General features: G+C 39.2%; 1 protein-coding gene across 2 annotated transcripts in view; it reads left to right on the top strand.

The window, feature by feature from the left end:
- Positions 1-26099, top strand: part of ITGA2 (integrin subunit alpha 2) — a 66894-nt gene that overhangs the window by 225 nt on the left and 40570 nt on the right. Inside the window, exon 2 of one of the 2 annotated variants that reach the window (XM_065860275.2) lies at positions 18862-18985. In XM_065860275.2, the coding sequence (XP_065716347.1) occupies positions 18862-18985 (124 nt within the window). Of the gene's footprint in view, positions 1-18788; positions 18986-26099 lie in introns of those variants that run through there. The other variant, XM_065860274.2, reaches the window with a different exon arrangement.

The following is a 26099-nucleotide window of genomic DNA, read 5'->3' as shown; positions in this document are numbered from 1 at the left end:
GCGGTGGTTGCACCCGCTGAGGGGGGTGGGGGCGGCCCCCGGCTGTGGCCGCCGCCTCTCACCGCGGCGTCGGGGCCGGGGAAGAGCCCGGCAGCGTGTGCCCGGCTGCGAGCGTCTCCGTGGTTCCTGGGCCAGAAGCGTGTGTGGCTGTGGCTGTGGCTGTGTGCGGGGTGCGATGCATCGACGGCGTTTTTAAAGCCGGTTAAACTTTTAAACTCTTGGATTGACATGGAGTTCACCTTTCCATTATGTGTGTGTGCTCTGCGAGGGTGGGAATGGGTGCAGTTTGATGTGTGACTTTATCGTTAGGTTGATAATCTTCATTGTAATGCTCTTCCAAATTTGCAAGAGTCCTCTAGGTCTTTTCCCCACCCTCTTGGGCAGATGTTACTCCTTGGAAAAGGACAGGGAAACTTGAACCATCTCCTCCTTCTTTTGGCTGGCTAAATTACCATTACTTATATTTTCCTGGGAACTACGAGCCATCATATTCATTGGCCATGAGCAAATTCCCAAGCACTTTCAGAGTTTTAATATTGCTGTGTGCTCTCACAAACTCTTAATTAGTAAGTCACTGAGGAAGCGGCATAAAATGAGTTTTCACTGATGAGCTGTTCTAACTTGTTCTTTCAGTAAATACAGCAAATGCTGCAGTGGAATGTGCGACTGCAGGGTATGAAATCAAATGCAAGAATATTAACCTGTGATGAGATATACAGTATACAAACAACCTGGTAATTCTTTTAAAAAGAAAAATTATTTAAAGTATCAGTGGACAAAACGTTCACTCTGCAGTTTTGCTTAATCCATCTTTTGTTCTCCTGGTTACAGTCACTGCACATCAGGATCATTAAGATGCCCTGTAATTCCTGGGATCTTAGGACTTGCAAAAATTTGTAGAGTGGTTCTGAAAGCAGAAGATAAGGACCGAATGCGAGAGGAGGATTTCCCTAGCAATGGGGCTGTCAGAAGTGGGATAGATCTACGTTGTTCAAGCACTATCCATGATTAGGTTTTATTTATTCTGTTGAAAACTGTCATAATTTTGATTTTCACATGTGCTGTGACATTTGATGTTGGTGAATGTAACTGCTATGTTAATACTCAGGCCTTTTTGTTCTTGTAGTAGGGTAAAGAAAATTTCAGAACAGGAGCATTGTCAGAGTGGAGTCCTGCTGTGGTAGCTCTGCCGTAATAATTTTCAAATTGATTGAATTCTAATGAACTGTTTTACTTTCAGAGGCCATATTCTTGAATTTAATTGATCTAGCTTAGCTGAATTAGCAAGTACTTCAAGAAAATATTTCCAGTTTATTTTAAATTTGGTTTTATGTCAGTAAATTCACTTTTGAATTATCAGCTATAGTAAAGGGACCATATGAGGGTCTTGCTTTGTTATGTCTCCAAATTCAACTAAAAGTAATGCAACAGTTGGTAAAGGTATGTGTTATTTATTGTTGGTGTGTACTTTAGTGTTTGAAAAGTCATTAAGACTTTGTAGGTGCTACAAGAAGGAAAATAAAGGAATAGAAATGCAATAAACTACCATTTTGATAATACAACTTTGCTACCAACCTTTTTACTTGTTGACTAAAAAGTACATAGCATATAGAAGTAGATTATGTTAAGAGGAATACAATAAGTGAAGACTTCATAGGGCAACCTATGCAACAAAGCCTGATACTTCTTGTTGTGACATACTGCTCTTAGCTGCTTATAGGTTTGCCACATGTAGTTCTTTGAATTTACATTTTCAGCATCCAGTTTTTTCCTTAGCTGGTTCTTAAAAATTGGAGCCAAAATAGCCCAGCTCTTTCTGTGAGTGGGGCCAGTGGAAAATACAGTAGCTTTCCTGGGTTCAATTCTGGTAACATTTTCTTTGGAAAGCTCTAGTACCCTCATTCTTCAGAGGAGATATTTGAAATTTGGCAAGAAGGTGCTGTTTGCATCATCCTGAAAATCTACCTGAATTTGGCCAAGTAACAAATCTTTGGAAAACTGCATTCCTCTGGAAAGAAATCTTATTTTAATCAGCTTGATTCTAACTTAAATTCTGTCCATCCCTAGTGTGGAGCTCAGTCAGACTGCCTATACTGTTGGAGTTGCAGCAGGGTATAGCTGTTTCTGTGTGAGGTCTAGGTCTACACGTGCAAACACAGACACTTTCTCTCTTGTGTTCTCATGCTATTTGGTATTTTTACAGCAATCTGTGTTGTTTGAGGCACTGTGCTTTCCAGTTTTCTTACGGATCTGGGTCCACTGATTGTCTGTGCTGCATGCTGTTTGCTGGTTCCTGAGCTCTGGGTGAATCAGTTTGTCCTCCCTTTTACGTGAATGATTCACTTCAGAGGCAATTCTCAAGTGAATTGGTTGGAGGACCATGCCTAGTGGAGGAAATAAAATTTAGTGTGGCTTTACATTTGCTTTCTCAGAAAGCCTTCACATTCAAGCTCACCATAGACCACCTTCCAGCAACCAAGGATGTGTATGATGTAACTCTGACACGTTCTTAAAATCTGCACTCTGTGAAGCACACATCCCTCACATGATTTAACTCTGAACTGAAAAATCACAGCTAAATAAGGATTAGGCCTTTTGAGCCACAGGTGTACCACTTGAAGACCACGAGTCCTCAAGCTTCCCTGTGAGACCCAGGCAGCCCAGAGGAGAAAGAAGCGTTGTCTGAAATTAGGAGGGGGAGTTTCTCTGACTAAAACTTTGGATAGAATCCAGAATTTCCAAGTGTAACCCCTTTTCTGTTTGATAGATAACTGACCCTTGATGATGAAAACCATTGTGTTGTCCTGGCGACCTTGTTGGCAACAAACTGTAGAGCTGTGCAGAGGAATAGGAGAGGACCCCACTAACATAGCCTTTTTCTTCAGATCACTTTTGTGTCATGTTGTCACTGCTTGTGGCTGGGGGAAGGTAACAGGATCAGAGAAGAGGCTGGGATGCCTGTCTTGCTGAGCTTTGGAATTATAAGGTGCTCTACGAATGAAGAAGAAAAGTTGGATGAAGAGAAGGGGACACTTTTTTTATTTTCCTTTGCAAAATTGTATTCTTTCTCTCCTTTTTTTGTCACAACAGGCAAGCGCAATTTCAGGCGAGTCATTTAAATCAAATGTTTGACACGTGGTTGGAGCTTTTGTGTTCCTCTCTTTCTCTTTGCTCAGCCAGGGGTTCTCAAAACCGAAGCTGCATTTTCACAATCTGGTTAAGCTGACCTGAATGTGGGACTGACACTGCAAGGACATTTCATGCACTCCTGATTGCATGTTCCCATCAGTTTCCCTGTGCTGCCACTGGGCTTGGACTGGGGAACAGGTCAGGGATCAATTTGCCTGAATAATTTTTTCCCTTTTTTGGGCCAGGTTGGTTTTGGAGATGAACTAAACTGATCTGTTCACTTAAGCAATTTATTTAAGTGCTAGCGCTGGCATAGGGGACTGTATCAGAACTCATGGCCAGGGGAGGGAGGGAAGCTGGAAAAGTCGCTTTCACTGTTAGCCAGCACTTCTACTGGATTGAGCTGGTTGTGGAAGTGCATCTTGACATGCAAAGCTGCTGTGTATTCACAGCTGTGAATGAAGTCAATGGAAATTGTATTTTGAATGTGCCAAGTATTCTGAAAAAATTAGGCTTTAGCTGTATCACTAGATTCACTAGATATCCAAAAGTGGTAAATACTATTGACTTTTTTTTTTTTTTTTAAAGGGGTTAGGGATGCTCTCATTTCACTTGAGTTTTGAAAAATAAATTCTCTGACACTTGCAAATACTTAGGCCAGGGTCAGTATATTGAGACATGAATCCACAAGGAAGGTGCTAATTCAGTAGGTTAAAATAAGATATATAAAAAGTGAAAGGTGTTGTACTAAGGAGCAAGGACTAAGTTGATAACTGAATAGCAAGAGAAAATTCGATGCAATAAATGAAGCCAGAAGTCCAGGTGAAAATGCAGTGTATGATCATAACATACATGCACAGACACCAACTTAAAACTGTACAATCCATCTTAATTTCTGCTTTTCTCTTTGTGATCATCTTTTGTTACCTTGCTGTTTTGTTTTTGTATTTGTGAGTAATGTTAATATTAAAACTGTTCTAAAATTTGGATATGGTTTGAAAGCAGGACCCAAACATAAGCACTTCTTAAACTAAAACTATCTCTAGATTTTCCTTCTTTAAAAGAGTTCGTCAGGTAGTGTGAGCGTTATTATTTATTATTTTTGGAGTTTTGCCTTTCACAGCTTTGCGCATTGAAGTAAGGCTTCATTCATACTGTATTACAGGACTTGTATTTTGTACAAATGATGTTTATTTTAGAAAGCATACAGGGTATTACTGTCACGCTCCTAAACACATTAACAGTTAATATTTATCTGTGCATAATTTGGGCAAAGTCAACATGAGACCTCACCAGCAAGTTTTAACTGTATGCTGTCTGGCTCTGGAACATTTTTTTTTTTTTTTTAATTCAGTGACAGAGTTTTCGTTTAAGAAGTCAACGAAGTACTGATACTCCTTGGTTTTATTGTGTTTCTTAGCCACTATATAAATGTTAGTCATTGTGATCCTTCTTCAATATTGTTATTTTTGAATGAATGAAAGTGGGTTTTGCAATGTATTTTTATGAGGACTAATAATGAACTGCTAATATAATGGCTTAATGTTGAAATAACTAAATGTAGAATAAAATACTCTCCTTTAGGGTTAATGGAGGCTAAAGGGAGTTTCTATATCTTCAGATGAGTAAAGCAAGTCAACTTCCCCAGCAGAAATTGTAGGCAGTCTCTCTGTCCAGTGTTGTTATTTTCATTTAAAGGTTTCCTTTGTTAGGCTCTCTGCAGGCCGGTTCCCATTTCCATGGTGACCATGCCGAAACGCAGACGGGACACAGGCTGGATTCTCATCGGCATAGCCATGCACTTGCATACCAACACACGTTATCTGCTTGGCTTAGGACATTCCCATTAGCAGTTTTAATGTTTAGTACTTCTTTTTCACATAGTGATCTCGGGCCCTGTGATACTGTGTTGTGTTATGATTTCAGATGTTCTACAGAGAGAGAAAGTAAGTTGATAAGCTTATTTTTTGTGTAGATAAGTTGGCTGTACTGTTCCCATTCAAATTAGTCAAGGACATCAGACAGCTGTCTCAGCCTTGGTTTAAAAAAGATCACAGAAGAGGATTTTTGTTTATAAACATTTAGGTGAAAGACTGACATATATCTGTGCTAAATAGCAATATGAACATACCCCCTTCTGAAGGCACCGATAAAAGGATAATAAAAATAAATGAATGTGAACTTACACGATAAATTATACCTTCTGTCTATATTAGCTGAGTGTGAGCGTGTATTCCTGTAAAGCGATATGCGATAACATCCTTCTTGTTCATACTGCACTCCCTTTCTGGAGGTGGACAATACTAAAGGCATGTAGTGGAGTCAAATTAAGCTGTGTGAGCTTCCAGATCAGGCTGGGAGTTCTGAATTACCAAATAAACTCAGTAATCTGAGTGCTAGTAATTGTTACTTTGAATTAGTCCCTGTATAGCATTTCAGGACTCAAGTTAGTTTTATTTTCTCCTGGAGATGCAGATTCTAAAAAAAATCTAATAAGACTTGCATATTATTCAGGACTTAAAAGAGGAATTATACAGGCAAAGAAGTAGGATCAACACAGACTCTTTGAATGCAGAATGAGCAAAGACATTTTGTGTATAACTGAATGGCATCTGCATGGTTGAATGTCACACATGATGAATGTCATGGATTCTTTTGTCCATTTCAAATTACTGGTAGAGTGAAGGGCTTGGAAGTTAGGCACAGCCCTGGTGGAACTCTGTTGCCTAACTCCTCTTTTGTTTTGCCCTTTGAATCCTGATTCCGAGTTCATCATTCTTCTTTTATTTCATACAGAATATTTTCTTTTAATCACACAAATATCCTCAGCTAATACATTTAGTTATTTCTAAAGAACAGACAAAAAGAAATCTTGAGGAAAATTATTGTTAACAATACACTTTTGGAAGGGAGCATATTGCATAGTGGAAACTCCTAAGGAAATGATAGTTTTGAGTACTGGGGGAGTGGTGGGGAAGGACTGAATTAGGTTTTTACCTTTTATCTGTCTACAAATCTGTCTGCCTGTCTAGATATCTATCTCAAACATAAGTGACCCTTCAGCAAGAAAGCTGGCAGTAGTTGATGCTGTGTTAAGGCTGTGACACAAAGCTATATGTAGCTGTAACACTACAGATGCCCAGCCTTCCACACCCACTGGATTACCCGGTAAAAAAACACCTCAACGAACTGCAGGTTTAAACTTCTTTTCTGAATGAGGAATGGTCAACCTGTGCTCAGCTCACATGTGCTCAGTGCATCGGTGGATGCCATCACGAGAAGTTGTGCAGCCACCACTTTTTTGGGGGATGTGTTTGTGTCATGCTCTGTGCTGCCTGGAGTAAGGCAGCTGCCCACAGGTATATCAACTGGATTAGCTATCAGGATGGCTAATTTATCCATGTATACAGCAGTTGCTTCTCGTAACTTCTCAGTTCTTGTGACTGTTGTGTTCATGTCTCCCTTCAACTGCGAAAGCACATGAAGTAACAAATTCTGCTTCATTGCATGATCTGATAAAACAACAAATCAGTGAATTAGTGGACTTTAAGCCTAAATTTACTCTTGGCTGGTCCTGTTCTCTTAGCTTGGTAAATGTCTAGGTAGATGTCAAGGGTAACCTGCATCAAGAGTTAGTAGCCTCGTTTCTTAATAGCAACATGCTACAATAAGGAACGCAAGGCAACACACAGAAGAATCCCCTTGATGGACACCTTTCTGAAGCAGAAGCAAAAGGAGTATCTTGTCCCTGGGCAACTTGTGAGTCATAGATGGTTAACAAATGTTGCAATAAGAATAGTGGTCTAATAATGAGCATGAGAGCTATTTAATCCAGTGTTCCTAGTGTGTGGTATAAAATTCAGTTATCTTTACATGCAGTACTTGAGATGCATATAGAACTCACTGGATCTAGAGGTGTGAAATTCAGATTTAGCTGAAATTCCTCAAATGAGAATTTAGCTAAAATTTCCTAAGTGGAAAAAATATACGTGACCTGACACTTTGTCTAACTATGACCACCAAATAGTGTTCCCATTTAAATATGCCTGAAATACATGTAGGTCAAACCTAGAATAGCAGAAATGACTAAAAATTAAATAACCTTCTTATTAAAATGGGCAAAACAGTAAACAGAGAAAAAATCCAGCAGCACTACTTGGATAGTAGTCCATTACTATCTCTGCTAATAATAGTTATCCATTTGACTCTAGCCAAATATCCTTTCACTTTGCTGTCACTCTTTGTTTTTGTTTTCTTTTCCGATCTGCCCAAAGCCAGCTCATCATATTGAACAGTAAAAAAATACTTCAGGAGTCTCTGGAGTTGTCTGACTGAGAAGCTGACAGCTACAATAGACTTGGCTTCTCTAAAGACAAAAAGCAACTGTTGTGCTTTTGTGGAAGCAAGTATTATCTCCAAAAAACTCTTCTTAAATGTACATGGGGCCTTTTCTCTGACCCCAAAATGTACAATGGCTGCATTTTATAAAAATAAAGATAACTTATTTTCAAACTCTGACTAGAGATCGCCTGTCACCCACCTGGCCACAGGCACCTGGATATGCCAGAGTCCAGTGTGTGGGCAGAAGTCTGGGAGAGTGCACACTGGGACCCCACTTCACTTGAAACCTGGTCCTGTGCTACGGAGTTCCGTGTTAGCTGCCTTGGACTCAGCAGAGATATTTAGGCGCTTTTAAAGTGCACAAATACGCACTTGCAAAGCAGGAAGGCTTGGGAAGTTCGAGAAAAGTGTTTGAACTCCATCTTTCTCAGGAACCTGCATTAGCTGTCCCCTTCCCTTGAGGTCAGGGATGGGAAAAAAATTTGGGTTGTAAGTGTCTAGTTTATCTTTTTTTTTTTTCAAAAAGTAGCTGTCTGAGAAGTGATCGTAATAGTCACCTGGGAAATGTGGGCTTAGCTCTCCCTTGAGGCTAATGCTGATTTGCCTCTTGCACTTTTTCAGAAGTGTCTTTGCTACCAAGCAATAGAGCAGTCAAAGGGAAGCGCTCTCTCTCTCTACTATTGAAACCAGGTCTCAGTGCATCTTGGGATGCGTATGTTTCCAGGTAGACAAGCAAAGACACGTCTTGCCTGCGACCTGCAGTCGGGTGCACTTAGCAGGGAGGAGAGCTGGCCCTCTTGGACTGCTCATGCAATTCACATTTGGTAGATAAGCAGTGCATTATAAGAAGTTATTTAGCTATTTAGTTAAATCACTTAATTATTTAGAGCAGAAATTATTTAATCAAGAAGGATTCATTTCCGCTCTGGGTCTACAGTAAGGTAGAATGTGCTCTTAGAGAGTGGTGCTTTTACATCTGTGTCATATTCTAAATTTTTATGCGACTTTGTGTTATGAAACCTAGGTGACAGACATATTTACATTCATTCTGGATTAGACAGCTACTGAAGTCCAGGTTTCATGTATTGTTTTCCTGATTTTAATGAGTCTAAATTCTGCCCAGGCCCTATCTGGTGCCAGAATTGATCATTTCAGTATGCATTAAGGAGGAATTTCAGGTGAGTTATTGGGACTACCCACCTATCATTCAGGAGAGAAATAGTCTTTAAGTCTGCTATAGGAAAACAAAAGTTCTGATAATTATAGCTCTTCCAAGTATTGTATTATATATCCTGTGGTGCTTCAGGGCTTTTCTTGTTGCAGGAAGCTGATGTAGCAAATTTCTTACAGCTGAGGCTATTCTTGTTTCTCGGGCCATATACAGTGCAGAAAGCTGAGCTCCCAGCGAGCTCTTGAGAAGCTTTGAAAGAGGAACAAGATCCTAAACAGAGTATCCTAAATGTCATGATAGCAGTGTGATATGATATATGATAGGATATGATATGATATGATATATGATACACCAGCATATTATACTGAAAAAATCATAAAACCTAGAGTGTGATATGGGTAGGGAAATACAGATACCTTTGGTTGCTTTCCCTCCTTCGTGATGCCTGTGTGCAAACATGCATTTTCTTTTGTGTACAAACAGGCATTTTCTTCTGTGTATAAACATGCTTTCATATCGGCTGAGAGGAGCAAATGTAGAAAATAAGGTATAGAGATAGCAGTCACATCAGTTTCTCTGTGCTGACGTATGTTTCCTCTCTTCCAGTCATAACATGGCTCATGCTTCTCTGCCTATATTTGGAAATATTGCTGGTTTTAAAAAGTGTCAACAACTGATAATGTGGACAGAAGGAAAGAGAATTTGCTGTAGAGAAATGCTGTGTGAAAAGTCAGTTTTATCACAGGGAAGCACATGTAGGTATTTTTATTACTTGTGAAGCCAGTCACCTACATATAAAACAAAACTATGTGCAGTTTGTTAGCCTCATGTACTTTTAATTTCTCTGTGGTATCACCTAGAACAAATTGTGGTAGTCTAAGGAAAAGACTGAAACAATCCTCTTTGTTGTGCCAACATAAAAGAAAAACTGTAGGTCACTTTTAAAATATGCCATTTATGTCAGTTTTCTGTAGGAGTGTTTTTCCCAGTGAACTTAATCATGGAAACGTGCCATGATAATAAATTTGAGTAGGCTTGAATTCTTGCTGTCTTTATAAAAAACACATAGGAAATTGTCAGTCCTGTAGGAAGCATTAATTTGGAATCAGTCCTTTTGTGTACAGTAGGTTGTTGAGATTCCTGGATGAGCAGCTTGTTTGTTTGCTCTGGGAGCCAAGGAGGGCAATGTGTGCACTACAAATAGGGAGCTATCAAAAGAGAAGTCTTCTGAAGTAACTGATGCAGTTGTGGGTAAATTTAATTATCTCTGTCAATCTCTAGCAGTGCCAGGAGAATAAAATAGACAGCACCTACTACCTATCCCAGTTTCTCCAAATTTTAATTCACAATTTGTGTGTTGTATCAAGTTTGGGTTGCTTTTATAGCAGGTTATTGGTAACTCTTCGTTGCAGCTTCTTGGATCATAAACAGTTGTAACTGAAAGGCAGTGACTCAGGTTGCCACACTCGAGGCTTTCAGGCTGGAACTGACCTACTTCCAGGAAGAAGCAGTCGGACAACTAAGCCAAGAAAACTTGTTGGAGGGAGGGAGAGGAGGGGAGGAAGAGGCGCAGGAGGAAGGATTTGTTACTGAGTGAGGCATTGTTTTTCCATTTTGTGGGTGTTTTCTTTTTTTTTTTTTTTTTTTTTTGTGGCCTACAATGTATTTCTACACTAAATGTTATGATTTCTGTTAATTATTAAATTGTTTGAGATATTGTAGCTGATGTGAAGAAAACGTCGGTCTTAAGATAAAAGAAAGTAGAACGAACAGATGAAGCAGTAAAATGACGACTTGCCTTTTAAGGCTTCTGTAAACATGATGAAATATCAACAAAGTAATTGAAGTGAGGATTATAGACTACTCCAACTTTCAGTACAAAAAATCCAGTGTCTTGCCAATTGCATTCTTTGCTTCTTTTGATTCCTGTCAGAGGTTCACGTTGTCTTTATTTAGAATGTTGTTCTCAATAAGAATTCTATTTGATTTAAAATAAAAACAGATTAACTCTGATTATAAACTGCTGTTTCAGTACATGAGCTGAGATACCTACTTGCCATTGTGAGTACATAATAAAAAGGTTGTGAATATGGAGGAAAAATTACAAAAAATAGACAAGTAAAAATACAGAAGAAAACTGAGAACGTATTATTCACTTACATTGACTATATTGGGTAAAAGTTAATAGACCTTTCCAGAATGAATTGTCAGTAGTCCTCTGTTTTCCCTGCATGAGGTGGGTTGGATTCCTCATAGCCCTGACTGACTATAGTAGAGACAGATCCAAAGAGTGTTTTATATTTATGCTTATTGCCCCAAACACTGCAACCCATATAGAATTACTTGTTTTATTTGAAAAGAACTTCATTTTATATCATTACCTGCACACAGTGTGTGTAGCACTACAGTAGAGTGAATCAGGCTGAAGACTAATATGTTAGAAAAAAAAACCCAAGTGGTTAATTTCTGGGCAGTTTTGTTCCCTTAACAAGCTCATTACAGTGAGAATTGCTTGGTGGCTTCTGAAAGCCACAATGGAGAATATCTGTGCTGCAATTCAATCAAATAAAATAACTGTGTGCTGCTTGTTTTGATCCTTGTGTGTTCACAGTCTTGTCAATAAAATCTTCGAAACATAGTGTATTATGAAAGATGTTGAAATTATGGGTTTTAAGAGTAGGTGACTAATTCTAGTTGATTTATCATTCTGATAACATAGTTTCTGAATACTTTACTATTGTACCAAAATATTGTTGCATTTTAATAAAAAGCACTGAAGTAACACTAAATATGTTTAATATGAAGCGAATACTACTTGACTGCCCTCTCTCACAACTTTATTACTTTCTGTTCCTGCCTTTATTCCACCTTCTGTCTAATATTTCAAGGACATAGGTGATTGTAGTGTGAATGGTATCTGTAGGCACCTGTACTCTCTTACTAACTTTGACACCTGTGAGCCAATTTCAGCAAATTTTTGCAGAGAGATTAAAAAAAAAATAACCGGTTGGGTGTTAGAGTGAGATAAAAGTGTCTTTACAAGTTCTGTGACAACCAAGGAGATGGTGTATGACCTTGCACAATGCAGAACACCAGAAAATCCATCCACCCTGAAGAGAGCTCTTAGAATTGCTTCAGTTGTGTAGAGAGCTTGAACGAGAGTGCACAGTCTGTGAGAAGAAGCCAGCAGAAACCAGGAGTTAGGAGTTCTCTCATCCCTTTCACCCCTTTGTTTTTCTCTGCCCCCAGCGGGGTCTGACAGGCTTCAAGGCCCTGCCAATATGTGCTCTTTTGAGGAGGAAATCTTTGAGACCAAGGGGAAAGTTCCTTTGTGGAGTTTTTAGTGACTGTTTTGGAGCAGATTAACATAAAAGGCAAAGTAAGCCCTCTTCTGGAAATAATACTTAAAAAAATGCTAGACTTAGCAATTAAGGCAATGTAGGCTGTACACATCTTACTAGCTGCCGATCTGTGAAACTGCTTCAGGAAGCCGACAATAATCCAATGGGATTTTCTTGATATGTTTTTCTGAAACAATTAATGAACTATAAAACTCATACAGGAATGAGTGTAATACCATCACAGTTTTAACGTAATGCCAGGTCATGGCCTTGCTCTTCTTTGGAGGCTACATGCTTACCCCTTCCACCCCTGAACCCCCAAGCCTGCTGATGACTTTGGGTTTGGGTCTGTCAGGGTCCACTGCCCTGTTGGAGTGGCAGGAGAGGCAGTGGTTGTAGCTGTGCCCACCAAAGAGAAGGGAGGGAGCTGCCCGCGGGGTCTCTTTCTCTTCCCGTGCCTGGCGTCATTCATGGCATGAATGCCCACTCACAAAGACAGATGGTTCCTTAGCTGGATTATAAAACAAACTTTTTTTCTGTTTTACAACTAATGGTTTTTTAAAGATGAGAACAACATACTGGAAAAAAAATACAAAGTTTCCTTCATCATAAAGTTTCCTACTGGCAAGGTTAACACTAGATAAATTTATAAGAAAACTAATGCTGGGTGTGAGGTGGATCCTTATAATCTCAGTGGTCAAATTCATTGTGTCTTCTTTATACTGTGATGGCTAGACCTGTTTGATACAAGCTACTACAAACAGCAGCAGTGAATGCCTCTGTTTGACTAGGCGTTTTAATGAGAGGTGGGACTTGGTGTAACCAAGTCTGAATGAATATGGGATCCTGTCAAATATTGTCGTCTTAAACTGGAGCACCGCTTTTGCGATGTAGTATAAGGTGATTGAATATTCAGTTTTCTATTTAGACTGGAAACAAAACGACACATTTATTATGACACTTATGACACAAAATGCAGAATAATATTTTTAGTGTATTTTATTAAACTTTTATTTCGCAAACCAAGCAACCAAACACACAAAACCTGATTTCATTTTTTTATCATCCAATTAAATGATTTTTTATGTTATACTGGTTAATCTGAATAAAGGATTACAATCAGATAACTATTATAACCATGACATTAAATGATTGATTACCCAACAGACATTTTCTGCTTTCTCACTTTAAGCTGTAAGTTTTGCTGACAGAATCAAAACAATTATGAACTGGGTGTACCTAATTTGAGCTATTACTTAATAAACTTGCTTCAGCTTGTACTTCAACAGCAGCAAACAGAAGGCATTACACCCATTATTAGACATGTCATTTATAGTTACAGAAGAATTCCCACACGTTTAGGCTTAATGGTGCACTGTCAGAACATGTATTATGTTTCTTTCTGCTAGGAGCAAGAAAGTGGTTGTGCAGAAGTGTAAAAGCAGCTATACTACACTGCAGCTCTGATGGTGTACACTGCAATAAGGCAGTTGCTGAAATTCGGGAATTCCCAGAAAAAAAACCCGCATGGATAGTGGAGTTTATTGGAAAGATTACATTTCTTTTTATCCCATTAAGGATTTTTTTTTCCAACTTCCCTTGTCTGGAGCTTTATCTTGGGAGCTACTCTGCTTGATGAAGCTGTCCTCTTTAAACCAAGGCCCCCTTAACCAGTTGGCAGGGAGGAACTGCTGCATTTGAAGTCTTCAGAGGGGCCTCCAGAAGCTTTAGGCTTGTATCTGGCTTCCTTTGTTTCACACAGTGTTTATTTGACTGTAAATAAAGTACCGTTTACATAAGTTAGAAAGTGGATTTTTACTTGCCCAACTGATCTCTCATCATGATTGTTAGGTCACAAAGTAGAAGTCTGTCACCAAATGCTATTGAAATCCAGACAGTGAATTAGTTTTATTTATTTCAAGATTCTCAAATTATCAAAGTTCATTGCCTGAAGGCAGCAACAGATACTGAATCTTTCCAGCCTAGAATATAGAGTACTTTGAACCTAGATGCTTCAACGATTGGCACCCTTTTAATGCATAAGAGATCCTCTTATTCTGGCACAGGCTAAAAATAGGTTTGAATAAAACTTAGCATTTTCTCTATTTTTGCCTACAAATGCTTGCATTTCTTGTTTTGAATACTGTATTTATAATAGATAGATACACAAAATGGGTAACAGATGTCCTTATAGTGTAAGCACTATATAAGATGGATGAAATGGCAGGAAAATGCCCAGTATATTGTTGCAAGTATATAATTGCTAAGTCAAAACCAACTGAGATTTGAGTGGAGTAGATCTAAAAATCAAAAACCTACTAATGATTATAAAAATGTGAAATTTAAAATGACTATATTTGAAATATGGTGAAACTGTGATTCACTTGATAGTGTTTGTAGTGAGTCAGAGTTTATTTGCCAGCTTTTCTACTTTGATTTTGCAAAGTAGTCATGAGTGATAAGCAAAGCTGATCTAAAATGATATGACAGTGTGTCTTCACAGGTGAGGTTTTCCGATAGCTTTTTTGCTCTTCTCATTTCACTGTCCTTGACCAGATACCTAGACAGAAAGTGAGGATGATAGAGGCAGTTTTGACAAGAGAGCTGTGGTCTGGCAGACACACTTCCCATTATTCCAGGTAGAAATTCTTGCCCTCAAAAAGCAGTGCCCTGATGCTGCAGCAGTCCAAAAAATTAAAAATAATATCAAGCCCCAGTGGTAAATGGGAAAGACGAGTGAAACAGTTCACTGAGGAGATGGGACGGAATGCTGGGGACAAAGAGAGCACTGCCCTGACCCAGGAAACTACATGCCAGTCAGCCTCACCTCCATCCCTGGAAAGGGGATGGAACAACTTACTCTGGATGTCATCTCCAAGCATGTGGAGGAAAAGAAGGTTATCAGGCGTAGTCAGCGTGGGCTCATCAAAGGAAAATCATGTTTAACCAACCTGATAGCCTTCTATGGTGGTATAACTGGCTGGGTAGATGAGGGAAGAGATGTGGATGTTATCTGCCTTTACTTCAGCAAGGTTTATGACACCATCTCTCACAATGCCCTCATAGGCAAGCTCAGGAAGTGCAGGTTGAATGAATGCACAGTGAGATGGATCATGAACCAGCTGGATGGCAGAGCTCAGAGGTCAATGATGCAGAGTCTGATTGAATACCTGTAGTTAGTGAGGTTCCCCAGGGGTCAGTACTGTGTCCAGTCTTGTTCAATCTGTTCATCGATGACCTGGATGAAGAGACTGAGTGCACCCTCAGCAAGTTTGCTGCTGATAGCAAACTGGGAGGAAGGGTTGACATACCAGAAGGCTGTGCTGCTGTTCAGTGAGACCTGGACAGGCTGGAGGACTGGGCAGAGAAGGACCTAATGAAGTTCAACAAAGGCAAGTGTAGGGTCCTGCACCTGTGGAGGAATAACCCCAGGTACCAGTACAGGTTGGAGGTAGACCTGCTGGAAAGCAGCACTGCAGAGAAGGACTTGGGAGTTCCAGTCAATAATAGGTTTACCATGAGTCAACAATGTGCCCATGTGGCCAAGAAGGCCAATGGTATTGTGGGATGCATTAGGAAAAGTGTGACCAGCAGGTCGAAGGAGGTTGTCCTCCCCCTCTACTCTGCCCTGGGGAGGGCACATCTGGAATACTGTGTCCAGTTCCGGGCTCCCCAGTTTCAGAAGGACAAGGAATTACTGGAGGGAGTCCAGCAGAGGGCTAGAAAGATGATGAGGGGTCTGGGGAATCTTCCTTTTGAGGAGAGACTGGGAAAGCTGGGTCTGTTCAGCCTGGAGAAGAGAAGGCTGAGAGTAGATCTCATCAGTTTTTATAAATATCTCCAAAGGGTGGGTGTCAAGAGGATGGGACCAGACTCTTTTCAGTGTTGCCCAATGATAGGATGAGGGGTAACGGGCACAGACTAAAGCATAAGAGGTTCTATCTGAATGTGTGGAAAAACTTCTGTACTTTGAGGGTGCCAGAGCACTAAAACAGGCTGCACAGAGAGGTTGTGGAGTCTCCTTTTCTGGAGACATTCAAGACCCACCCGGACACATTGCTGTGTGATCTGCTGTAAGTGCACCTGCTTTAGCAGCGGGGTTGGACTAGGTGATCTCCAGTGATCAACGTGATTCTGCGACACCTAAGCTGTGAGGAGGCCCAGAGAAAACACAAGGAGCCAAAGCATCCCCAGGCTGGGCCATGCAGTGTCTTTGCTCCTTGGACTCAGCCCGCACCTTGTAAAAGGTAGGAGCACAATAGTGGCCCTGAAAGGTACAGGGAGGGATGCTGCAGGCCACATGTAGCCCAGCACATGTTGTGTTGGCCCTCATCTGGTTTGTCATAGTGCCTTGGGGGAACTTGAACCAGCATGGGGACTTCCCTTCAGGCTGTTGTTTGTGTCATCTGATTTCTGTGGTTTATTCAGTTCTAGAAGTTTTTGCCCTAGCTGTAGTATTTGCCCTCGCCTTGGACACAATTTGAAAGGTCTTCCATGCATTTCTACTAAAGTTGGCCAATGCACTTAGGTAGAAGACATTTAGCAAACTTACCATTTAGCTAGAGGTGTGATTTGCTAATAACTGTGTAACAGATGGGTAAGGCTTTGTCTCTAGATGTCATTGGATTTGGCGTCATGCTGGAAATGTTTATAATTCTAAGATACTTTTGGTTCTTCATTCAAAAGCGAGACTTTATTTTCATGTGCACCATATAACTTGGAGTGTTATTCTTCTGTATTTACATACAGGATGGTATTGTGGTATATAGTCTCCTGTGGCCTCTGAGAATAGGACATTGCTACATCGTGCTTGATTTCTGACTGAGGGTAATAAAATTCGTAAACAACAGAGCCTAAAATAAACCTAGGATGTGACATGAGCAAAATGTTTTTATAAAATTCAAGTATACTAGATCACAAAATAGTTTCCAGCAATAGCCAGTATCTATGACAATTCTTCCCTTTCCCCAAAACCCAGACTTGAACTATGAATATATGTGGTTATGTTTAGTGTCAAAATATTGCGAAACACAGAGTGATATATCTGTACACATTCTCTTCCCCAGTCTTAAATGACATGACTCAGGAAATATATTTATCCCTAAGGATGTTTCTCAAGGAACTATACTTTTAGCAAAGGGTAATTGCTTGCTTTTCAGAGGCCAGCTGTAGATAGCAGTTGTTTGAAATAACTAATGTATGATTTCCTGTTTTGAGTTTGTGGTAAAAAAGTGGTAACTATGCGAGTTGTATTTAGTTTTCTGCTAGTAACGTTTGTGTTTTCTATTCTATAGGCAAAAGTACAAAATGCATTGAAATTTTTATGTCATGAACATGGCCTGTGAACCTCCAGTTGTGATTTTAATGTTTTTACTACAATGTTATTATTACTATTACAGATAAGCTATTGTGATAGGCTCTTTTATGCTGATATAATCCATGTTAACCTCCCTTCCAAAGCTGGTTTTGGGACCTGGAAGAGAATTGTACCAGCAATGGTATACCAGCAATGGTATACCAGAATGATACCAGCAATGCCCATCAAAACTAGAGAAACACTTAGAATTTATGTTTTTAAGATGCCAAAGACTGGCACATCTTTCCTTAAAGGGTCCCTGATTTAAGGGATTATCAGGAAGGCTGCCACTTTACAACACAATGATTCATTCTAAATAACTAAAAATCTCATTCTGTCTGGGTACCCAAGAAGGGAGGGAAAGTGTGAGCGAGGTTGTTTGATCCATGAGCAACTCCATGAACTTGCCTCACCTGGGAACCTTGGGCAGTAGCTCCTCAGTGCAGCTACAGGTTATGATTTCTTTGAGCTCTGCCATTTTTGGAGGGTTCTCAGGAGCCCTAAGGTGTTCTTCAGCTGGGCTATAGCTTGTTCCTGGGATCTCACAATTGTCTCAGTCTTTCCACCTCCAAGCAGGGGAGAAGTTACCTGCTTCTGGCTATTAGGAGATTCTGTCCCTTTACCTGCAGCTTCTCTAGAGGACATTCTCCTAGATGTCCACCTACAGCTTTTGATAAGAAAGAAATCAGGTCCTTTGTGAAGGAGCAGTGGGCCTCCATGCCCAGCAGACTCATAACACTTAGGACCTTGTCCCCAGCCTACACTGCCAGTTCCCCTCAAAATGGCATGGAGTGGCATACCCATATTCTTAGGCACGCCAAGTACCCAAGGAAACGCAATTAAAACCATGAACACAACAAAAAGGAGTTTCAGTGTTAAGTGTCATGATTTATTAATGCAGTTCTATCTTACATGTTTTTATTTCTAAGTTTTCTTGTTTGGACAACTGTTCAGATTGTTTGGACTGAAAACATAGGCTTCTGGTGTGATAAGGAAATGACTCAAAAATGTAGGTTTTCTGATGCAGCAGACAATCTGATTTTTGTTCCAGGGCTTCAAACATTAAGTTGCAGATAGACACTAGAATACAAACAGTATTAGCAGTTGCAGTCAGTGCATTTTCTTTTTGATGTACCTCAGCAGGCTGTTGATGTGCTTACTGTGCGATAAGCTGAACTTATGCCTTAAGGTAAAGGAGGATAACAGACCTCTGAATCATATTTCTTGTTCTCCTTGAGCTAAACCATTCCCCTTATTAATACTGCAACTTTTGGTAAAGCAAACAGCAAATGAGTCATTGATCTCTGCCCACAGTATTGTAACACGTGTGAAGAGTGCTAGACAGGCATTACACATGGGCAGATGGGTACTATAGGGAAAAGGTGTGGATTTTTTCTTGCACATGTCAAAGGCTGCATTTTATTTTCTTCTGTTGGGGGAGCTGGCACAGATGGAGAGCCTTCTTTCCTCGGATCAAAATTCTTTAATTGCTTCTGTGATAATCATAATCTTTCTGTTAACAGGCATTCTTCATAACTGCTGTGAAGCCTACAATGTTGGGCTCCTAGAAGCAAAAATATTTTCTGGTCCATCAAGAGAGCAGTTTGGATACACAGTTCAACAGTTTATAAACGAACAAGGCAAATGGTAAGCAGTTTGAACAGCTTGTTATATATTCAGTTAAAATGTTAAGGAAAAAATGTTGCAACTCCTTTTTCTTTTCTAATTCTGCATTTCGATTAAATGCGTTCTGGTTCATTCCTTTATATATTAGAGTTATCTTTTTACAATAAATACTTATGTTGTTAGAACAAAAGTTGAAACATCCTAAAGGCCTTTTTTCCATTGCACAATGTCATCTGAGGTCTTTCCCTCTATCAATCTTTTACTTTCATCTCCAGTATATCAGTTCCCTCAGAATCATGATTTCTGTGAAATTTTAACTCTTATTTCATTCCTGCCTGTACCAGTGGCATCTTTGTTACACATTATATATGTGTGTGATATTTTTCCATTTTAACGTTGTTGAGGTTAAAACAAATTATTAGGGCTGAGAAATTCTAATTGTTAATATTAAAATTAAGTTAACTGAAATTTATATTATTTTTGTGTCTGGTACAGTATTATGTCTTCACTTCTCGAGGGACAGCATATTTCGACGTATATAATAATACAATCCTATCAAAGGTCTCGTGTCCACTACATCTCTTCAGCCATAAAATTAGATGTGATATCCACTGTTGCCACAACATTGGGCTTGATGAGTAATTAGTAAATTCTTTTTGTAGGGATGTTGGTTTCAAAAATAACTTTAAAATATTAACCAGAGTATGCCCATTTAGTGGAAAACACATTGTTTCCCTTTCTGCACCCTGAGTAATCCCAAAGCTTAAGTTGTCTGTCATGGCAAGGACTATATGCCTATAAATAGATCAGTGGTACTCAACTACTTCAAGTGGTTACTTGTGTATATATGGTTTTAAGTCTATAGTGGAAGGTCTCACAAGTTATATATATTATCATAAGGAATGTTTTGGTTGTGTCGTTCTCTATAGATTGAAACAGTGTCAGAACCAAAATAGCTACAAACTGGCATGTTTTTCTGAGTGGTGATGGACAGATAGTAAGTAACTGAACTTTTTCCAGTAAAAGATATCGAAATCTGAAACACATGGAAATGCATCTGAAAATGTGTTTTACAGTTAAAGTTTGGAAAAGCCCATAAAAAATGTTGAGCTAGCTGAAACATTTATGTGTAGCCCTGCACAAAGATGCTGTGCAGTTGCAACTGGTTGCATATACAAAGATGTAAGATTACCTAGATCTCTCTGCATCACTGGCATTACTGTGTTTACTGCCAGTGACCAGGAGGCAAAGTAAGAGGAGAGCAAAGCCTTATGCTCTGATCCAAGAGCTCGGTGTTTCCTCACCCACCCTTGAGTGGGCTCCCAACGTACCCTGTCTCCTGGCTTGATGTTGTGGTGCTTTCTCACTGTGTTTCTGCCTGCTTTAATAATGTGTTTAGTCACCCATAGATCAGAGCTCTTTTTAAAAAAAACTTCTGTGTAAAGCTACTGAAGGAGAACAGGAATGTCTGCCTCAAGTGAACTGAATGCTTTGGCTTATACATGGAGAAATTATGTCTTGTGTTTTATTCTTGCCAGTTTTTCTATAAGCCCGCAACAGGAGCACTAAGTTCCAGACTCACCCAATCTATTTATATTTTTATATTTTAATGTTTTATTTTTACTTCTGATATAAAAACTCCTCCACTACCACTTACTTGGATAATGTGTGGTCGGGATCAGGAAATAAAGTAGCTTTGGATTAACATTTCCTGTCTTTTCCCAGTTATGTGAATATTACGAATCTGGAAAACTTTTCTGTATATAGGCACTTCGTCATTTGTTCATTTACTGTATGGTGTCTGACCATATCTCCAAAAGTAAGGGGAATTTCATCAGCCCTTGTTTGCGTAACCATGATTTATTCGAGACACTTTTCAGTCTTCTTCTCAAGAAATCATTAGACAAGCTCAAAAAAAAAAAAACAAAACAAAACCACAAACAAAAAACAGCCAGTCATGGTTTACTCTCTTGTTCTTTTCATTTCTAGGCTATTTTCTTTTTCTCTGGACAATAGAACTTTTTCTTGTGTGCACTATTAAAAAAAAAGAAAAACAAAAAACAAAAACAAACCACTCAAGCTGTCAAGTAGAGTTGTTTTCCCCTATAAGCAATGCAAAGGCTGCAGTCCATGTGCAGAATGCTTGTTGACAAGGCTGAAGTAGGAGCAAGATAAACAGTCCAAGCTTCATGTAAGATCAGGACGCTGCTTTCAGTCAGAGGGGAGTGTTTTTCACCATAGGCTTTTATGAAGAGACTGCCATTATGGAGCAAGAATGTGGTGTATTTGAAAACTCTATTCAAGCACAGTGAGGCTGCTCACTGCGTCAAACACTGCTGGATCACACCTTTCTCAGAAGGAGAGATTGTCCAGAATCTGAGACCTACCAGAAATTTCATCACTTCTTAGACCTTGCTTTTGTTGATAAAATCACATAGTGCTCTGTAAAAAACAGCTTTGAAAATCCTCCTCAAAGAGCAGAAAGGAGAAATACAGAAAAAACAGCAGATGCTATTTATATATTATTCAGCTATATTTCTGCGAGGTACATCTCCTGAGGCAATAAGAGCTATAGAGAATGATTAAGAGAGGAAAATTTTTAGAACTGGACTGCCTGCAGCAGTATGTTATCAATTTTGCTTGGAGATGAGTTCAGAGAGAAGAAGAAAGACCGTTCAACGAGGAGTGCAGGGCTATAGAGGGGGCTGGTATGTGTTGGGAAGCTGTGACACAAACCAGCAAGGGAGCCCTTTTTGTGTCGGGTCAGATGATCCAGGGTAATTGGACACTTCTCTGCTGCGCATTGATGGGCATTGCTGGCATGTGATGCTCATAAATAAGGACAAACTTGCAAGTCAAGCACAGCTCAAGCTTTTCACAGTGCCTGGTGGGAATTTCAAAACAGGAGCTCTTTAATGAACTCAAGGAAAACTGTGAACACCAAAGAAAGTAATCAATTAGAACAGTTTAGGCAATCCACCACACAGGTAATTACCTACAACAGAAACATCATTCAGTTTATGCTCTGATTCTCCCTGTCACAAGATCATCCATATTTGAACCTTAAGCTGAGACCAAATTCTGTGTTATTTTTATAAACATAATCTTTTAGAAAGGTGAATTTTACCCTGCCAAATTCCTCTAGAATATGTGTGCCCTTAACAGCAGCTGGTAATACGTTCTGCAAAGACAGCAGCACTTAGTCCATGCTGTGATTCGTTTTTATATTCCTCTCAGGTGAGGAAGACTGAATAGCTGTCAAAATGCTTCTTCCTACCCATATGTATCTTCAGTCTGTGGATACATCCCACAATGGAGTTAAAATCTCAGTCTGCCATTGAAGTACTGTTGGTATCAAGTTGCAGCCACTGGGCCCAGTTGTGCCCATGTGCTCAGGACTTGGAATTTTAAAATTTTTTGTTTAGAATTTATGTTACAGGATTTTTAGTTGTTAAAATATTTTGTTTCATTCTACATCGTGTCAGTGATGACACCTTAATATGCACTGGCCTTACTGTTACATCACGTAATCACTGCACTACTGGTTTTAAAAATCATTGCATACTGGTCACTAGTCATCAAAATTGAGCAATCTTTGTTCTCAGGTAGTGTATTGCCTCTTCAGATCAATAAGATGCCAAAAAAGACAAATTTCTGTAGCAACTTTTCTTGAAATCAGTACATTTTCAAAGGCTTCTTATTTTAATGAGGAGGGTAATTTCTGCCAACTATTTTTTTTTCCCAAACGAAATGCTGTCATTGTTACAATTCCATCTTTTCAGTGCCAGCACCACTGCTAATACTGAGTTTTTTGCCTGCTTTTGCTTCCCCTGACTGCATGCCCTACAGTTTGCCTTTTTCCTGCTTGAAGAAGCAGCCCTGGCTTCTAGGCCTTTTAAATCTGTCAGTCAAACTCTCTTGCTATAGTTTGCTGTAGTTTTTGAAGTTATGAGCCTTCTGTTCAAAAGATCAAAAGTTTTAGATGGTGATAAGTGCTTTAGGATGTGCAAAGAAGCCTCCATGAGAGTGAAGAATTTTTTGGTCTTCATATATATTCATCATTTCCTGTAATTGAAAGGAAAAGCGCCAGATGATTTAAGAGGTCCTTTCTACTTTTGTTTTCCTATTTCCTGTTAGCCATCTTTGTGTTTGAAAACAAAACACACTAAAGAGCAAATGCATGAAAAGAAAAGGAAAAAAAAAGAAACCAGAAGACATAAAACATGCTCTGACAACAGGTGGGAATTCAGCCCTTCACCATGAATTCTGATTTTGTTTTCTGCTACATCACAGTTTGCAAGTTACTAGCTTTGTCATGGTGTAATTTCCCAGAAATAATTCCTGTTGCTCTTTGATCTACCACTCCTGCAGCCTGTGTGGTATGGCATTGCCGCTGAACTTTATTTGACTTCGTGTAGTTCATTCCTTTGTATACAGTGTTGTAGACTGTTTAAAGAGCTGAATAATAAAATCAGTGGCAATATTACATACTAATCACTATGGTATTGTGTAAAGACAAGGAGACAAGGACACATAAGGAAGTTTTGTAAAAATAAATATTTAACTCCTGGCTGGAAAAGGCCCTTAATTAATACACTATACATGATATAGTTTATTTGGAAACAAGCATTTTCAAGTATTTTAGTACTCGTTTCTTGCATTCTTCCCTGATATATTCTGTTTCACTCTGCTCCGTGTGCATCCTGTTTAATCACAGTAGAAAAATATTTTTGTAGTTAGCAGGATGCTAGCCAGATACTCTCTGGCTATATTCACTTCTGATGTTTCAGAAAGATACATATGCATTTTCCCAGAGCAATATTTTCTAACTCTCTACTGTAATGGTTTATGTTAATTTTTCAAAGACAAGTAGGACATGCTGATTTCTAATATAGATTAAGGCTAGTATTAAGCTTAAGTAAGACTCAGGATACAAGGGAATTAATAATTAAGTTATTTCCTAGGAACTTCATGATTGGCAATTAAAAATAGAGGGCTAGGCTGGGCAGGATTTTGTTAGTAACTTTTTCTCAGGACTGTATTAATGGCAGGTCAGACTACTTAAGTCAGCTGAAGGAAGGGATTTAATAGCTCTGTTCATTTCTGAAAATCACAGTTATCGGCAATAGTCAGTTCTAAGTGTTAAATTTTGTGTATGGAGTAGCATATACCTACCACATAGTTACGGCATTGAGATTTATGGACAAGAAAGGCTAGTACAGCAAAGGGGAAGGCTGTATAGTATCTTCCAGTGAAGTATGAGCAGTGTAAGCTAAAAACTAAATGAAAGACAAAATTAAGTTTGCTTTGGATACTGTTGGCATAGATTTAGATTTGGGTTTAAAATTAGAAGAGGTCATAATGTTTGGCTTGTATTTTTCTGGTTTTACCATGCAACAGCTACAAGGTTAGTTTTAGGGCTAGCAAAAGCAGAATACATGTGTGAATATTAATTTCTAGAAGTTCATTGTCTATAAAGAGTGATGGTTCCTTAATATAAACAGGTGCTTAGTATAATAGATGCACAGTATAAATAGATGTTAAGGTTGGGGAAAACATGAGTTTCACAGCCCACATTACTGCTGAGCAGCATAAAGCCTATGGAGTGAGTGCAAATAGGCATGCTGAAAGGGAGAGAAGTGCTTTTTCTAAACTCTGTGAATGGTGTTTGTCTCTAGTTCATGTGAATAGCGAGGGTGAGGGTTGGAGTTAGACTTGAATTTGGAGACAGCAAGTGTTCAAGCCCACTTCTCCTCTCGTTCCCACTCTGTGAGTGAAACTGTGTGCTTTGGGCTTCAGGATAACCCTTAGCTACAGAGTGATGCCAGAGATTTACTGTGAGTTTTGTGACCAGGCGGGGTGGTGCAGGGGGTATTTCCAAGCTCCATTAAGGTCATTCCTTGAACAGTAGCTGTCCTCCTGCAGGGACTCTAAAATATATTTGCCTTCTGGGAAACTCAGAAAAAACATACAAATATTTATAAATGTACACAGTGCAACATTCAGCTTGACAGTTATCGCTGAAAAGCTATTCCAGTTTCAGATATTACACATGCATTGCTGCCATCATTTTAAAAACTGTTTCTTTTCCCACAAAAACTGTTAGCCTTTTCTCCCTAACATCAGCCCTGTTAACATTTCATAATTGTAAATAACTCCATAGTACCTAACGAGGGTGGAGATGTTAACACCGTGTCTTCCTCCTGTCAGTCACTATTGACCAGCTCCAGCCCTCTGTGTCACTGCAAGTGTTTGCAGGTCATATCATCTATCAGCACATGACCGATGGAGTAGTTTCTCATGAGCTATGGTTATTTGGTCCTGAGCTGTGGTGCTTCTGGTTTCCACTGTGGAAAAAAGGCTATATTTCTCAGAAAATAACAAGAAGATCACAGCTAGTGTAACATACACTGGTTTTATATGTAGAGGTACTTATATGAACCTGAACTGCAGGTTTAGAGATGCTAAAAGTACACAAAATCCTGTTCCTGCTGCCTGCATAATCACTGTTTTACAACAAGGTAATTGAGAAGAAAGTGGGTGTATTTAAAGTATTCCTACATGCAGAAAATAGAATCTGAAGTTACCCCCAACTGAACTGGTAAAACAGAATAACATTATTCATGCTTCTAAGTTTGTGTTTAATTGAAGTGGAATAAACTAAAAAAAAAAAAAAAAAAAAGCAGGTAGCAGTATTTTCTTTGAGAAAGCTAAAAAGGACTTGAACTTTTGCTTGTGCATCTAAAGTTAATAAGATATATTACAATTGCTTTGAAGCATACTGATTTCATAAAGTGTGTTCTTTATATAGTGCAAGGTATTTGCATTAGCTACCTACAACATTTTAAATGATGACCATTTTACTTTTAGCAATCTATTGACCAGGTGAAAAGAGATGGTTTCTTATGAAACTTCATATTCTGTTCTAGGGTCCCATTGCTTGTCCTTTTACTGTCCTGCAAATACATTAATTACTACCATGGACTGTTCTGTATCAAGGGAAAGTCATATTGCTGATGGAGCGAATATGCACAGTCCCTGCTTTCTAATGATTCATTTCATTTCTTGTATCCTTTGGGATCATCCTCCAATATTTGTGTTTTGCCTTGCCCTTGTTTCACTGCTTGTTAAACTG

This window comes from Patagioenas fasciata, chromosome Z (assembly GCF_037038585.1).
Source record: "Patagioenas fasciata isolate bPatFas1 chromosome Z, bPatFas1.hap1, whole genome shotgun sequence".
NCBI lineage: Eukaryota > Metazoa > Chordata > Aves > Columbiformes > Columbidae > Patagioenas > Patagioenas fasciata.
The sequence above is the reverse complement of the archived record's forward strand: the minus strand, read 5'-3'. Positions and strand labels throughout refer to the sequence as shown.